Here is a 15,339-nt window from a genome sequence, read left to right as displayed (position 1 = left end):
TAGATCTCATTTCAGTCTACACAAGAGGTTCCGATGAAATTTTCGCTATCTCTCGTGGAGTCAGCAGTATTCCACGAAAATGGAACGAGGGAACTAATTGAGTTGTTATGATTCAATTGTTCGTTGATGAATCATTTTTCTGGGTACAATTCATATTCTCGTTTGGTTTTGGCAAGACAGTTCAGAGAATGGCAGGGGCCTCGTCGACGTTTTCTTATCTTAATTAGAAAACTGGAAATGTTCGTAATAATAAAAAGAAAAATCGTTAATTACGTATTTTCTAAGCTAGTTATTCTCCTGCTAATTCTCGTTTACGACTTCCAATGAAATATTTTTTTTTTGGAATGTCTGTATGGAACAATAAGTCGGAGGAGACCCCAGGAATTCTCTGTCCCTGTCCACCAAACGTTCTTTACTCCCTGCACTATCACTTATGTAAATTCAAAGGCACAATCCACAATTCCTCGAGTATTTGAAAATTAAATCAGTATGCTAGCGAATACTCGGCAGTGGTGATTAGAATATTCGAACGATCCCTTAAATTGTCTCAGAGACACATTACAATCGTGCTATCCTACATTAAATAGAAATATTACATAATCTAAATTCAAGAACCCTAGCACGATTACACCAACTTTTTTTCAGAACTCGACTGAATTTATTTACAACGTCTCAGGTTGTTCTCACCCAGAGGCCCATCAAAAAATTCTAGAAAAAGCTGATCACTTATCATGTAGAAGGCACCTCGAATCCAAAAATTGTACCACTCCAAAGTTTTTTTCTATAAAAAATATAATATCCTAATCCAATACGTCTCAGTAAACGAGTACGTCGTGTCTCTGATTCAATATGAAAAGTCTTTGTTAAAGAGATATTCATACACGGGGTGAAGGCAGCAGAAACTTTTTTAATTTCAGGGCAAGCGAGAATGGAAAATAATCATTTTAATATTTCTTTGAATTTAATTAGAATTATATTTCAAGTAAATACTTTTGAAATAGAACAGAAAATTAATTTTGTCACGGCTTTATATGTTATTATCAATAGATCTGAAGAATTACTATTTTGAGTCTCTGCCTGAAATCGATAATTAAGAAACATTCGACTCATCTCACTTCATGACTTAGCTACTGAATTTAAATTCCCTACCAAGAAAAAATATATATTTCTAAAGATATATTTTAAACATTCAGAATCAGTTAATACAAAAACCATATATTTTCTAAATATATGAAATTGGTCCACGTTATATACATTCCAGTAGCGAAGAGATAAAGTATAATAAGTCGACAGGTTCTCTGAGTTCCTAAGGACCTTTTTCGAAATTGGATCGACAGCTAAGAAAAAAGCTCCACAAAAATTGATTTATCCTTCTGAGATTCAAACGTAGCTTCAAAAACTGTCCTACCACCTAAATAAAAAATTACCCTTGCGGTCTTTATCATCATTTCCCTAAAATCTCGATTCTCGCCTGAAAAAAAAAATCGGTAAATCCTGCCTGTTCCCCATGGAGAATCCCTGAGCCCCTCAAATATAGATAGCCTCGGAGCCTTTATTGCTTTGGTGCTGTCCGCCAGTGCCATAAGCATTGGGTGAAGCCATGCACTCGGACCAGTCACTATTAGAATGTGGTGAACTGCTGGACCAGTGTCCAGGGCTATCAGGAGATGGTGTAGGGAAGCTCTCAGGTGCCTGCATGAGATGCTGAGGTGTGACATCGGGCCCAGAATGATGAGACGGTGGTGTCAGATACTGATAGTACTGCTGATTGCTCTGCTGTGGCTGTTGCATCTGTCCCTGCTGCATGGCCTGCATCTGCTGGCCTGAGTACGGTAGATTATCAAAGTCAAAACCCACAGGTGGCATTCCCCCGTGTTTCTGATGTGTCGCCTGCCTCATGGCAGCAATATGCGTTGGTGACGTTGGAAGTGATGGCCTGCTCTTTGCAGGTGATGGCGATCCCATGTAACTCGCCTGTGGTGACAACGTCATGTTGGACTGCACTGAATGCGGTGGTGACTGATTACTGTACGGTGGCGACAACGTATTCACCATTCCCTGGGTCTGACGCTGATGTGGCGTCAGCAATTGGTCATGAAAATTCGGCAAACCATAATTAGTTGTGAATGTGTCGAGGCCCAGCTGTTGCAGGCCCTGCATCGTCTGTCCCTTTATGCAATCCTCGTAGGGTGGTGGCTGTTTTGCTGTTGTGTGGCCTACGAGGGGGAGAGCATTGCTGTACAAACTTGCACTGTCGTAGGGACTCGGTAGATTGCCCTCTGCTCCCTCCGCTCCCTGAGGGATCTCCTGGTTTGGGGGCTGGGCACCACGTTTTGCTGGTACTTTTTTCACCGAGCCTTTTCGCCTCGCTGTAACAGCCCCCTCCGACTCGGGACTGTTGGGATTGCAGGCACCAGCTTTCGGTCGTTTCTTCGCTTTTGAGTGTTTTGGCGCTGAGCCAATCACAGTTGGAGGGGTTATCAGTTGGGGATGATTGGGTGAGCCCATCAGTGGTCCATTGGGTATCACTGATACCATCTGAGGGGATCTGGGGACGTGTTCGTCGAGGAGTCTGACGATATCGTGATGGAGACGCTCAGAGGCAACGTCTCGGGGCAGTCTGTCCATGTGATCTGTGATCTCTCGATTGGCAAATGTGTCTAGCAACGCTTTGCAGGCCTCGAAGGAGCCCTCCCTCGCTGCCAGGAATAACGGTGTTTCATCCTTGTCGTCCTGGGCGTCTCTGTTCGCCCCATGGACGAGGAGAATATTCACAGCATCCACATTGTTGACAGCTGACGCCCAGTGGAGGGCAGTCTTTCCACTGTTGTCAGCTGCATTGATATCAGCATCAGCGTTTATGAGGTCCTCGACCATTCCCTCAGTGGCCAACCTGGCTGCCAGTATTAGGGGTGTTGTTCCATCGTGCATTCTGGCATTGAGATTCGTCGCACGATTTCTCAGGAGGATCTGGAAGACTCCCATGGCGTCAGCTGCCACTGCAGAATGGAGTGGTGTTCTGCCAGTGTTATCCTGGGAATTGGCCTCAGCCCCAGCATCGAGGAGCCTCTTGGCAGCGTCTGCCCTGGCGTATCGTGCAGCCAGATGAAGACTCGTCTCTCCACTCTTCTCGGTGGTGGCATTGAGATCTGCTCCCTGTGCCACAAGATCTGAGATCACAGCAGCTGTTCCATCTGACTCGTCCTCCTCCTCTCCAGTATCTAGGCCTCCACCACGCACCGCGGCGACCATCAGTGGTGTCATTCCGCAGGGGCCCCTGGCATCAATATCCTGGCCGTGCTCTAAACTCGGTGGTGTCAGTACACCCGCCTCTGGACGTCTTATCTCAGCTGCATCCAGGTGCTGCTGTGTCCACATTCTTGGCTCTGTCTCCTCGTAATCAGTCACAGCTGTGTGATCACTGGCATATCCTGGCTCGATGGCCCTCATCCTTTTGGAAGGTGGCAGGTCAGACTCGTCATCCGACCACTGCTGTACCCTGCCATTCCCCACGTCCAGATCCATGCAATTTACTGACGGTTGTTTATTCAAATTCCTCATCTCCTGGCCATCAGGTCCTCGTCTCCTCGATCTTCTTCTCTGTCCACTCCCTGCGGATGTCCTCAGAAAACCATCTGGGAACCAAGTGACACCCACTGCTCGTTTCCTCTGGGCTGTCACCAGGACTCCCACTAACATCCCACCGAGGATTACAATTACAACACCGATGAATACATATTTGTAATTTGTAGGAGAATCCGAGTAGTCTGGCGGTCCCACTACCCCTCGCACCTCCTCGATAGGGAAATCCCCGGAGAGGGTGTGTTTCGAGGCTGTAGCTGCGAGGTATTCAGCGGCTTCAGTTGCTGAAAGAAAGCAGACAGCTCCTTGCGTCAGAGAGCACTTTCTGTTGTCCATCTCCAGGTAAACGATCACTCCGTTCTGATTGTCTGGGTACATCTGCGGGCGGCCGAAGAATCCGTGCATCGAAGGGTCCCTTGACCCCTTCCAGGGATAAATCATGTCGTTCCCCAACTCGTCTTGCTTCAATCGTAATGTTGTTCTCAATTCGTGGCCAAAGCGTCGTAAAAAGGCAACAGCGTTCGATCGAAAACTCGCCATGTCCATCCTCAGGACTACTGATAGGGCTCCCTCAGCCAGGGCTGGAGGCTCCTCCTCACAATCCATTCCATCCCAGTTGCATTCCTCATTGTCGCAACCGTAATCGCAGTGACCGTTCGCATAGTGTTTCTGGCAGTAGGCATCGTAAATTGGATTGCACTTTTCGAGTTTTTTCTCACAGTCGCGACCATCGAAGAGGCACTGGGAGTTATTACACTCTTCGTCGCAAACGCCGTTCATGAAGACGTCCCAGCAGTTAATCCTCGCGGTGCAGTTTCTCCAGGGGTTGATACCCAGGGAACAATCGTTACCATCGAAGTTGCAGGCATACCTGTTACATTCCTCGTCACACCTGTGGTTTCTGGACTTCTCCTCACACCTGTTCTCCACACACTTCTTCCGTTCACGTTCCAGATCCTGTTCAATCTCTCCACGTTGAGGAATAATGGATGCAGGTCTTCCAAAGATTCCCCCACGTCCGTTTTTGTCATAAATTTCACAGTTTTTGCCAGTCCACTTAGGTGGACACGAGCAGGCATAATCCCCCACAAGATCCTGACAGATAGCATCAGACTGCTGACAGGGATTGCTTACACACTCGTCCTTGATATCGATCTCGCAATGAGTGCCAGAGGTTCCCGGAGGGCAGTAGCACCTGTACCCCATCTCCGTGGCAGCGACACCACAAGTGCCCCCATGAAGACAAGGATCAGTATCACAATAAGACCCAGCAAATTCACAATTATGACCATAATAATCACTAGGACATAGACAAGTGTGTCCCGCCTGTTTGGCAGTGCAGACTCCTCCATTCTGACAGGGTGAGCTATCACAGAAATTAACTTTGGCCTCGCAGTGACGTCCCATGTACCCAGGCTTGCAATTACAGTGATAGTTATTAACAAGCTGAACACAATCCTGAGTGCCTGGAGCCACACAGGGATTCGACAGACACTCGTTGATGTCTCCCTCGCACCTGGGGCCTACAAAACCCGGCGGGCACTTGCACTCAAACCCAGCGACCTTATCAGTACACGTTCCATTATTATGACAAGCCCCAGGTACACAATCATCAGGATTGATCTCACAAAGAATGCCCACAGTACCAGGAGGGCACGAGCAGCTGAAATTATTGATTAAATCATGACAAGTCCCTCCATTCTGACAGGGATTTGCCCTGCAGTCATCAACATTGAGCTCGCAGTTTTGTCCCTGGAATCCCTTGGTGCATTGGCACTGATAAGAACCCACCAGGTCCTTGCAGACAGCTCCATTTTGACATGGAGCTGAGTCACACTCATTGATCTCCTCCTGACAGTAAGACCCGGTGTATCCCTCGAGGCAGTGACACCTGTGACTATTCCCAATGTCCTCACAGGTTCCATTATTACAGAGATAGTTCTCCGGGACATTCTTACGTATTGCTGCATCCTTACAGGACACCATCTCCACATCGCAAACCTTTCCAGTCCATCCGGGTGAGCAGTTGCAGTGATACTTGTTCTTATGCTGAACACATGTGGCTCCATTCTCGCAGGGCTTATCAGCACACCAATCGACGAAAATATCACACCTCTGTCCAGTGTATCCATAAGGGCAGTGACAAGTGTAGTGCTGATTGACATCGTCGTGGCATGTGGCCCCATTAGCACAGGGTGAGCTGTCACACTCGTTGATCCTATATTGACAGTTCGATCCAGTGTACCCTGGCTGGCATACACACGTGTAATTATTGATTCCATCGATGCACTTTCCTCCATTCATGCAAGAGCTCTCGGTGCAATCCTCATCGTTGGTCTGACAATTGATCCCCGAAAATCCCAATTGACAGGTGCAGGTGTAGGAGTTGACGTATTGATTACAAACGGCACCGTTTTGACAGGGTGACGATTGGCATTCGTCGACGTCGATGCCACAGTGTTTGCCACTGAATCCATCGACGCAGAGGCATGTGTAGTCCCCAATGCCATCCAGACAGGTGCCACCGTTTTGACAGGGAAATGAGGCGCAGTCATCGGTGTTTATTATGCAATCCCTGCCCTCGTAGCCCTTGGCACAGGCGCAGTGGTAAGAACCATTTGTGTTCCTGCAGGTCGCACCATTTCGGCAGGGCGATGTCATTATACACTCGTCGACGTCCTCGTCGCAGAGACGCCCGGTGTAGCCAACTGTGCAGGTGCACGCGAAATCCAGGAAGTTTGAGGATGGAGAGCACTTTGCACCGTGCAAACACTTGTTCGGTGAGCAGGGATCCAGTTTGTCCTCGCAGTTGCGTCCGGTGTGTGGAAGCTCGCAGACACATTTATAATCGTTCACCAGGTCGATGCACGAGCCGCCGTTTTGGCAAGGATTTGTAGCACAATCGTCGATGTTTGTCTCGCAGTTGGTGCCCGAGTAACCCGCTAGGCACTGGCAACTGTAGTCATTCAGGTGATCTATGCAGAGACCTCCGTGTTGGCAGGGATTTGAGCCGCACTCGTCGATGTCCACGTCACAGCGTTTACCACCATATCCTGGGAGGCAGTGGCAGATGAATTGGTTTACACCGTCTTCACAACGACCTCCGTTTGTACACGGATTGCTAGCACACTCGTCCACGTCGCTGAGGCAACGTGCGTCGTAGTATCCACGTGGGCATTCGCAACGGTAGTCATTTATCAGATCGATGCAACGACCACCGTTGGCGCAGGGGTTGCTCGAGCACTCGTTTATGTCTGTCTCGCAATGCTGACCGGTGAAACCTGGCTCACATTCACAAGAGTACCTGCAAGCACAAAGGCTAAAGTTAGAGGGGTGAGGGGTGCACGGGGCAAACAGGAGGGATGGAGTGTTTTTTTTCGATGATTCCTGATGGATTTCTGAAAAATCGCAGTATTCTCTCGATTTTTCACAAATTTTCTGGATTTCATTCAAAAACAGCGATATTTTCTCACAATTTTCCCTAAGCGATCAAAAATTGAGTTCTCGTGTATTTTATGAAAAATTGGAAATTTTTCGTTGATTACAAAAAAAAAAAAAATAGGAGAATTCGTAAAAAATTTCACTCCACCGTCTTCCAGTCATCACTAACAAATCATTCATTTTCGTTAAACTCAATTGCAACCAGAATCAACTCGTTACCTTTCATCACTGCACTACAGATCTATATCAGTAATTAGTCAGTAAGTAATATCTCCAAAATACTAAATTTCAATCATCAATTCAGTCATATTAAGTAAGGAGATAATTATCCCACATCGAACAGCCCCTGAGCACGCGGAAACGTCGAAAAAAAAAAATTGGAAAGTCCCAGGAACTTACAATCTCTAATACCAACATAACACTTTTTTTCTCGAGTGAATTTTAAATTAGTAAACATGCAAATGTTTCAATCCCTGGAATTTACGATATCGCTCAGCTACTAGAGAAATCAAAAAGGCTCATAAACACTTCATGAGACCCTGGACTTTCATTTTACATTCGATTTTTGCGTTAAACACGATCCTTCATAAATTCCATACTTATCTCCTTACTTCACCAGAGAGAAAAAAAAATCACAAATTACAAACATAAATATCAGGGGCAAGTGAAGGGAATCAGTGAGGCACAAAATAAAAGCAGGTGACTGTGTAAAAAGGAGTGAAAAAAAATCCACAAATAAAAATAATTCAAGCACACACCGACACTTAAATTACGTACCATCCAAGCCCTGGCATCCGATTGCTGAGATCGATCGGTGAGAGATAGAAAAAAAGCGCACGAGACGGGCAGATTAGTATAATGAAGACATTTATTTCGATATTTAATATTAATAAAGTGGGCAGTCCGTGAGGATTAAACAGGTTCTCCTTATGAGGCCAATGTTATTTAATTGTTGAGAGAGAAATAGGCTGATTGTATGATTAACTTCTCATTTCGGAATAAAAATTTTTCTTAATCATCAATTGATCTGGATATGATCTAGATTGATTAAAATTCAAAAAAAAAGTCCTTTGCCATTTCTCCCTATAATCAATAGCTTTAGAGAGTCGTCGATATATTCTCAAAATGACAATTGTAAAATAACTTGTGAACCGCACTCCTCTTTATAATTCTAATTGCTTGCTGCCTCCAACAGTTCCATTAGTTCAATCCGTTCCATTTCTCTCCGTTAATCGTCTTAGCTCAGAAAAAAAAATAGAAAACGAACGAACCTGTTGATGCCATCCACACAGCGTGCACCATTTCTGCAGGGATTGCTGTAGCACTCATTGACATTGATATCGCAGTTGGTTCCAGAGGTTCCTGGTCTGCATATGCACTGATACCCATTGATTCTGTCCTCGCAACGACCTCCAAATTGGCAGGGATTGCTCTCGCACTCGTCAATCTGGGTTTGACACAGTTTCCCGGTGAAACCTGGGAAACAACTGCAGGTGAAGGAGTTCTCGCCATCGATGCACGTGCCACTGTGACAGGGATTTGACTGGCAGTCGTTGATATTTGTCTCGCACGATGCACCAGTGAAACCTGGTGGGCATTCGCACGTGTACTTGGCTATTGAATCCTGACATGTGCCACCATTTTTGCACGGAGATGATGCACAGTCATCAATATTTATCTGGCAGTGCGTACCGGCAAAGCCTTTGGCACACTCACACTTGAATAAATTTACGAGGTCTGTGCAACGACCATTGTTCAGACAGGGATTTGCTGCGCATTCGTCTATGTCTATTTCACATTGGGTTCCGGTGTACCCTGCAAAAAATAAAAAAAAACACATTGTCAACTGATTTATCGATCTATTCATTTAGTTATTATTGTTAAAAAGACTTCCACCGATAGAAAAATGGAACAAGTCACTGTCCCTTCAGATCATACTCATATTTCTATTATTTCAAAGCAATCCCTTGACACCAGTCAGGATAATTACTTAATTATATTCAAGTGTAATTAATACTCAGGCTCGATTGCTCGTTAATTCATTAATGCTTTTAATTGTCAATAAAGATTCACTGTAATTACTAGCTAATGAATAAATGAATGAGTATGTCAGAGTCGTAATTATTTTTTTTAATAATTCAAAATCAATATTCACGATTCATTAGATATCGATTTATGTATTTATTTGAATTAAAATTAAAAGTTTAGGATTGAAAAAGAGCGATTCAATTTTGTCTGACACTGATGATTTTTTAAATAATTAATATATTTTGTTGTTTTGATTCAGTTAATAAATCGTGTGGATAATAATGAATTTGGTTTGGAATTTGAAGTTTCGAAAAATGATGGGACTATTTGAATAGATGTCCCACGGAATTCTAGCCCACGCGCAGCCTATTTACTTCATGCGAACATGACAGTTTCAATTGTCGAACGGAAATCTCTCTCTCTTTTCCTTGGTACTCATGGTATATATGTTCACATGGCAAGCAATGGAAAACGTGGAAGAGAGATAGGAGGACCTCTCCGAAAGACTCGAGAGGTAGATTAACATACGAATACGCTCACCACTGGTGGTTACAAACGTTGAATTATTGAAGGGAGGGACTCCTAGGCGGGGACCACCCGAGAATTTTTCAACGGTGACTCGGATATTCCCTCCATCACTCCACGGATTGAGGTGTATTGTTCTTTTTGAGAACAGCATTTCTCCGACCATTTCAATTTACTCCGCGATTATTTATTTAATTGCAAATTCAGTGGTAAAATAACCCAATCATATACAGAAAAATTGAAACAATAGGAATGAATTAAATTAATTTATTTTAATTCACTTAGAATTAATAAATTTAATTTAACGTAATTTGATTTCAAATGAATTTATAAAAATAAAATATATCAGTTTAACGAATTTTTGGAGACTTGATTGAATTAGTACCGAATTATTGATTTTAGAGCTTTGATTGAGATTTCCTGATTTCGAATTAATTTCCACAAAATAATTGAATTGAGTAAAAAATCCATTTTAAGTTTTTGGCGATTCATTCTATTCATTTTCAGTTCCCCCGATTTTCTAATTACGAAATTCATTGATCCATCGACAATACTTCTCTCAGAGAATAAAATCCACAGAGTAATGAGACAAAGGTTCTTCAAGGGGCAAATGATAGCGACGGATTTTTATTGATATTAATATGGGTAATGATATCAAAGCAATCTGCAACATGTTTGTAATTAGTCCGTAGGCGGTTGAATAAACCATGGGGCAATGGCATTAGCATAAGCCGATCGTTCGGGAGTCGATCGGACGTATGATCCTGTACACTGAGGATGGAGCAAATAAAATGAATGAAAAATGTAAATAAACCATTCCAGTTTGGAGGTGGGAGGAGTTCTTCCTGAAGAGGCGCTAGTCAATTACCCGGGGATTAATTGGCTACTGCCGATGAAAATCTCACATTCCACGTCACCCAGGGGGTTGTTCTCCTCCTCCCAGTGATCGATCGATCGATCTCGCCGATTGATCGATTGTACTCGCGCGCTTTGTACCGCATCTTCGAAATTGAATTCGCTGGGAAGTACTTCAAACATCTCGGGAATGATCGATCAGCGAGTAATTGAATATACGATAACCCGTCATGCCCCAGGTGTTGTTGAGAGTCAGAAAAATATTTACGGGAATGATTCCACAATATTTTGATTTATTATCAATTTTATTATTTCGCATCTGCTATTGAGAAAGGGATATCTGATTTCCGGAAGAAATTCCTGGTGATCTCCGTTAAATAAAAATAAATGCGTGTGGGAACCTAAACCAATGACTTATTTATTTCTTGTATAAGAATTTTGGATTTTTATTTGTCAAATTCCTTGCAACTATAAGGCGATAAAAATGAATTAACAAATAAATGAATAATAAATAAAATTTTTCAATTGAAAAAATCATCGATAAATATCAAGAGTTCCTATGGCTATAAGGGATTTTTCCTGGGAGTAATGTAATTTTTCTCGGTGCATTCAATGTTTTGCGGAATAGATTATTGCATAATTCTGTATGGAGTATTACATACGCGCCGGATTCACATTTACTGGAGCCACACCCAGGTCACGGGGATGTGAAACAACTCCAGCTCCGTTGATTCTTCAAGATAACTTGGTCCACTTTCACGGATACATTCATCACCCCCAACGCGTTGGAATCAGTAAAACGGTCAAACAATATTTTTCGATGTCCACTAGTTGAAAAAAAAAAGTACCCACTACCCGCGTGATTTATCCCTTGGGTTCATGCACTGTAAATAAATATCCAGTGATACAGTGATGTGTACAAATATTTTCCCCAACTTTTTCTTCTCACTTCAATAATTTTCCACCGTTTTACCTCATTTCTCCCCGGTTATATCTCACTGCCAAGCCGTTATGTATACCGTTTTTTATTTTTTTTTCGCTAATACGTATTTATTTTTCCTATTCATTTGTTGCTCGTTAATTTATCAAATGCAGCATTGGTTTAATCGGTGGGAAGTCACGTCGGGGACCGGTATCCAATCGGGGAAGAGAGTTAACAGCCGAGTACTGTAGGAAGCCGCGCATGGATTTTAATGAATATTATGTACGCACGCGATCAGGCACTTTACGCTCTCTCCCATATCCTCACCCTCACCCTCACCCTCACCCTTACCCTCGTCTACAGAGGGACTGAGTATCGACGACGGCGTGACCATCACTTCCGATCGAATGGAGATCGTTTCACAAATTGTCATGAAAATCCATAAAAATGGAAAGATAACGAAAATTTGAGAAATTCCGGGAAAAATATCGACGATTATGGAAATTTTTATAATCACTTCGTAAATTCGTGAAAATCTGGGAATCTTCTCGTTTTTTCTGAATTTTTTGGACAATTACAAAAAATTCAAATTCAAATACAATTCTGATTTTTCCAGAAGTGAGAGATAAAATTTTTATAATTTTCTTGAATTTCTGTCATGACAAAAAATTGACTTCCAATTCTGTTGGAATCTTAACGAATTGAATTCCCTGGCTTCCGGTATGTTTCATAAATTCCCACCATTAACCCTTTAACAAAGTATAACGAAAAGTTGGGTAAAATATAATAAAAAAAAGAATGAAAAAATGCAAGTGAATTCAGCGAGGGCACTGGCCAACCTCAGCGAGTAATAGAAATAAAGGCACGTCTCGGGAGACTCCTGAATTGCCCCCCGGTATCAAACGGTAAAAGATAATTGATGCTTCAAAAAGAAATAAAGCCCCAGATACTTTGTTTCTTGCAACAATAACATCCAAGTCGGTTTTCCGAGTAAACACTATTTTCAGGTGTAATTTCATTGGTTAAAGTTTTAGAGAGCACTTTGGAAAATACGGAAATACTGGGGATGATGATGATGAGGATGATGACGGTACACAAAGATGTAAAAGATGTAGAAAAGATCGTAAACGACGAAGAGGCCTCTACTTTAGATTCCACTGGTGGATTCCGTCGTGCTAGGGTTGGAAACCGTTGCGCGGTTATCGTAAAAAGTGGATTCATGATATACTGGGCTTTTTCTACCGCTTCACCAGATGGAAATGCGAGAATTGCAATTTTTTAACTTCATCCTCATTCTAGGGGGTCAATCAATGGAATTTTCATCAGCATTTCCATCGGTTCGTTTTATCTATCAAGTCTCTCAGGCGTATAAAAAATTTACTGTTCAATTTATCCCGAAATGTTTATGAAGAAAATTCACGAGATCAATTGAGGAAAATGTTTTGAGCTCATTAAAGAATTTGTGTATTAATTTTTAATCGAGGAATGGTATCAAGTGGGAAAGTAGAAGTGGAATTTCTGGTATTGGAGATCATTCTGGGGGATCGATAAATTGAATTTTAATGATGATTGCAGGAGGGCAATTATGGGATAATTAAATTGAAGTGCACAGCGTTCATCGATTTATTGGTATCGTTTTGAATTTTTAATTGAAGTCCTTTTTCGTTTTCGCACTGGAATATGATGTAATACCGTACAAAAATCGGAGTTCTACAGCTGTGGTGATAATTTTCTTATACTTTTCTTTACATTTCAAATAAAAATTGTTGACATTGTTCAATAAATTCCACTGATCCTCTTTTACCATCGAATTGATAACAAATAATTTTGCGGTTGATTAAAGAATAAATAAAACCCCTCCCATGAATAATTCAATGAGATAATGCTTTCAAGTCCCCAAAAAAATCTGAAATCGCTATATTCCATTAAAATAATCTACGCCATGAGCTTAATGCGAAAATCAAAATTTCATAGCTCTGGTTGAAATTTTTAATCCAATCCTTTCGGACGTCTAGGAACGGGTTCTATTAGTTATCTCAGAAGGACTCGCATAATCGAACTCGTTCGAGTCACGTAGGCATTCCCGGGGCATTAACGAGATACCAGATTTTTAAAAAAATTTAATACGAAAACTGAAATAAAAAAAAAATGAGAAAATGGCGCCTGGGTGCAGTACGCGGGCGTATCTCAGCCATGTTTAAGACGTACATCCAGAGAGACACGCGACTCGCGTATGTACACTTTATCAACGGGTTATACCATGAGGAATCGAGTATTTCGTTATACCATCGCCGTAGAAAACACACACGGGGCAATAGATTACAATTATACCGCAAGGCGGACAGCAACGCGGACGAGAGAAAACCAAATAGTTGGCGGGGGGAAGAGGGTGGAAAACGTGTTGAGACATGGGAATGTAACGTGGGAGTATTTTCAGGTATTTTCACTTTATCGTTTTTAATCATCAGGTGCACACTCGAAAAATTAACCCCGGATTTTCCGGTTTGAAAAAATTGAAAAATGGGAAAATTCCGACGAATTTCTCGATACAAAATTCACTGCTTGAGGATGCAGTCTATATTTATATTTCAAAAATCTTGGTACTGATCAATTAAATTAGCACCTGATGAATGATAGATGAGAACAAGCCGGATGTGTTTGGACTGCATGATCAAAGATTCAATGTTACGCAGAATTGAAAAAAAGACGAGTAAAGATCGTTAAGGGAACATTTTTTTCGTGTAGTCGTATTGTATCCTCGACCATTGAATTTCGCATTGACTCCCCTTTCCCATTCACATCTGGGAAAATTCCCGGACATTCTGATTAGTTCGATCGAGTATTAATTATGCGGCGATGGGACAACAATGCGCGACTGGAAATAATGCGAGAACCACCGGAAGACTTTTCAATTAAGATCATTAATGCCGATATTCCGGATGTGCAGTGTGTCTTGGACAATGTTTTTTTTTTTCACAAATGATTATTAGTTACAAGTACCCAGTGCCGGGGATAAATTGGATGCGTGGGCTCTGCTCTGATTTACAGGCCATCCCAGAGGTCGAATTCGTTGTCGGTAGAGGCGAAATTAAGTCATTTGAAGTCTATTTTATTACTCACATTGTCAACCTGCTCCTCATATTGCCTTATTGCCTTATTGTTCGTATATAAAACATGATTTACGATTTGACATTTGGATTTTTCTCGGGAGTAAATAGAGCACGTCGTGAGGAATTTCCGTGTTCATAAAGAGGAGCCGTCAGTGGTGCACATGTAGAATTTTTGCAAAGAGAAAAAAAAGAGACTTCTCATAAAATTAGAAAAGAGAATTCACAGAACTTTTATCGCGGAATTTTCCAGTGGTTGTTTGTAATTAAATTGGAAAAAATCTATAATTTTCTTAAATTGATCTCCATATTAAAATTATTGGAATATTATTTAAACAATAATATGATATAAAACTCCAAGAATTTCCAGTTTTAACCGAAAAAAATAGTCAGTGGATTTTTCAGGGAGTGAAAAATTATTTGAGCGTGTAATTTCAATTTTTTCCAAGAATCATGAGTTTTACCAGTACGCGGCATTATTTCTCGTTAAATCCTCGAGTGAATAGCGAAAATGTTTTATAAAATAGCGTGCAGCGACCGGAGAGAATGAGCAAATTCAGAAGACGAGAGTGCAACGCATATCTCTCGGATGGAATCGGCGAGGACACGCCTTCTTCGGGGATAACACGGAAAAGGAGAGGGTTGGAGGAATATGCCGAGTCACCTTTTTACCGGCGATATATTTCTCCCTGGGTACCGACTCGTTACAAATTCAGACCCTCACTAAATTCCACAAGGAGACCTTTTTTCCCATTTTATTTATTCGCTATTGATGCATTTCTTAAACAATAATAACCACAATAATAATATTTATCATTACCATCTATCCATTTATCACTTTAACTATGAATACCAATGTTTTCATAAGAATGAGATAAT

General features: G+C 42.0%; 1 protein-coding gene across 3 annotated transcripts in view; it reads right to left on the bottom strand.

Annotated features, from left to right (window-relative positions):
- Positions 1-318: 318 nt before the first annotated feature.
- The window catches only part of N (neurogenic locus Notch protein), a 120,771-nt gene continuing 105,750 nt past the window's right edge, over positions 319-15,339 (bottom strand). For all 3 annotated transcript variants that reach the window (XM_011301941.1, XM_011301942.1, XM_011301943.1), the window contains 2 exons: positions 8,295-8,838; positions 319-6,886 (listed from right to left, as the gene is read on the bottom strand). In XM_011301941.1, coding sequence (XP_011300243.1) covers positions 1,528-6,886; positions 8,295-8,838 — 5,903 coding nt within the window. In that variant the 3' untranslated portion in view covers positions 319-1,527. The remainder of the gene's footprint in view (positions 6,887-8,294; positions 8,839-15,339) is intronic.

Source organism: Fopius arisanus, unplaced genomic scaffold (genome assembly GCF_000806365.1).
Source record: "Fopius arisanus strain USDA-PBARC FA_bdor unplaced genomic scaffold, ASM80636v1 scaffold00025, whole genome shotgun sequence".
NCBI lineage: Eukaryota > Metazoa > Arthropoda > Insecta > Hymenoptera > Braconidae > Fopius > Fopius arisanus.
Note: the sequence above shows the minus strand (reverse complement) of the source record. Positions and strands in the feature narration are given on the sequence as shown.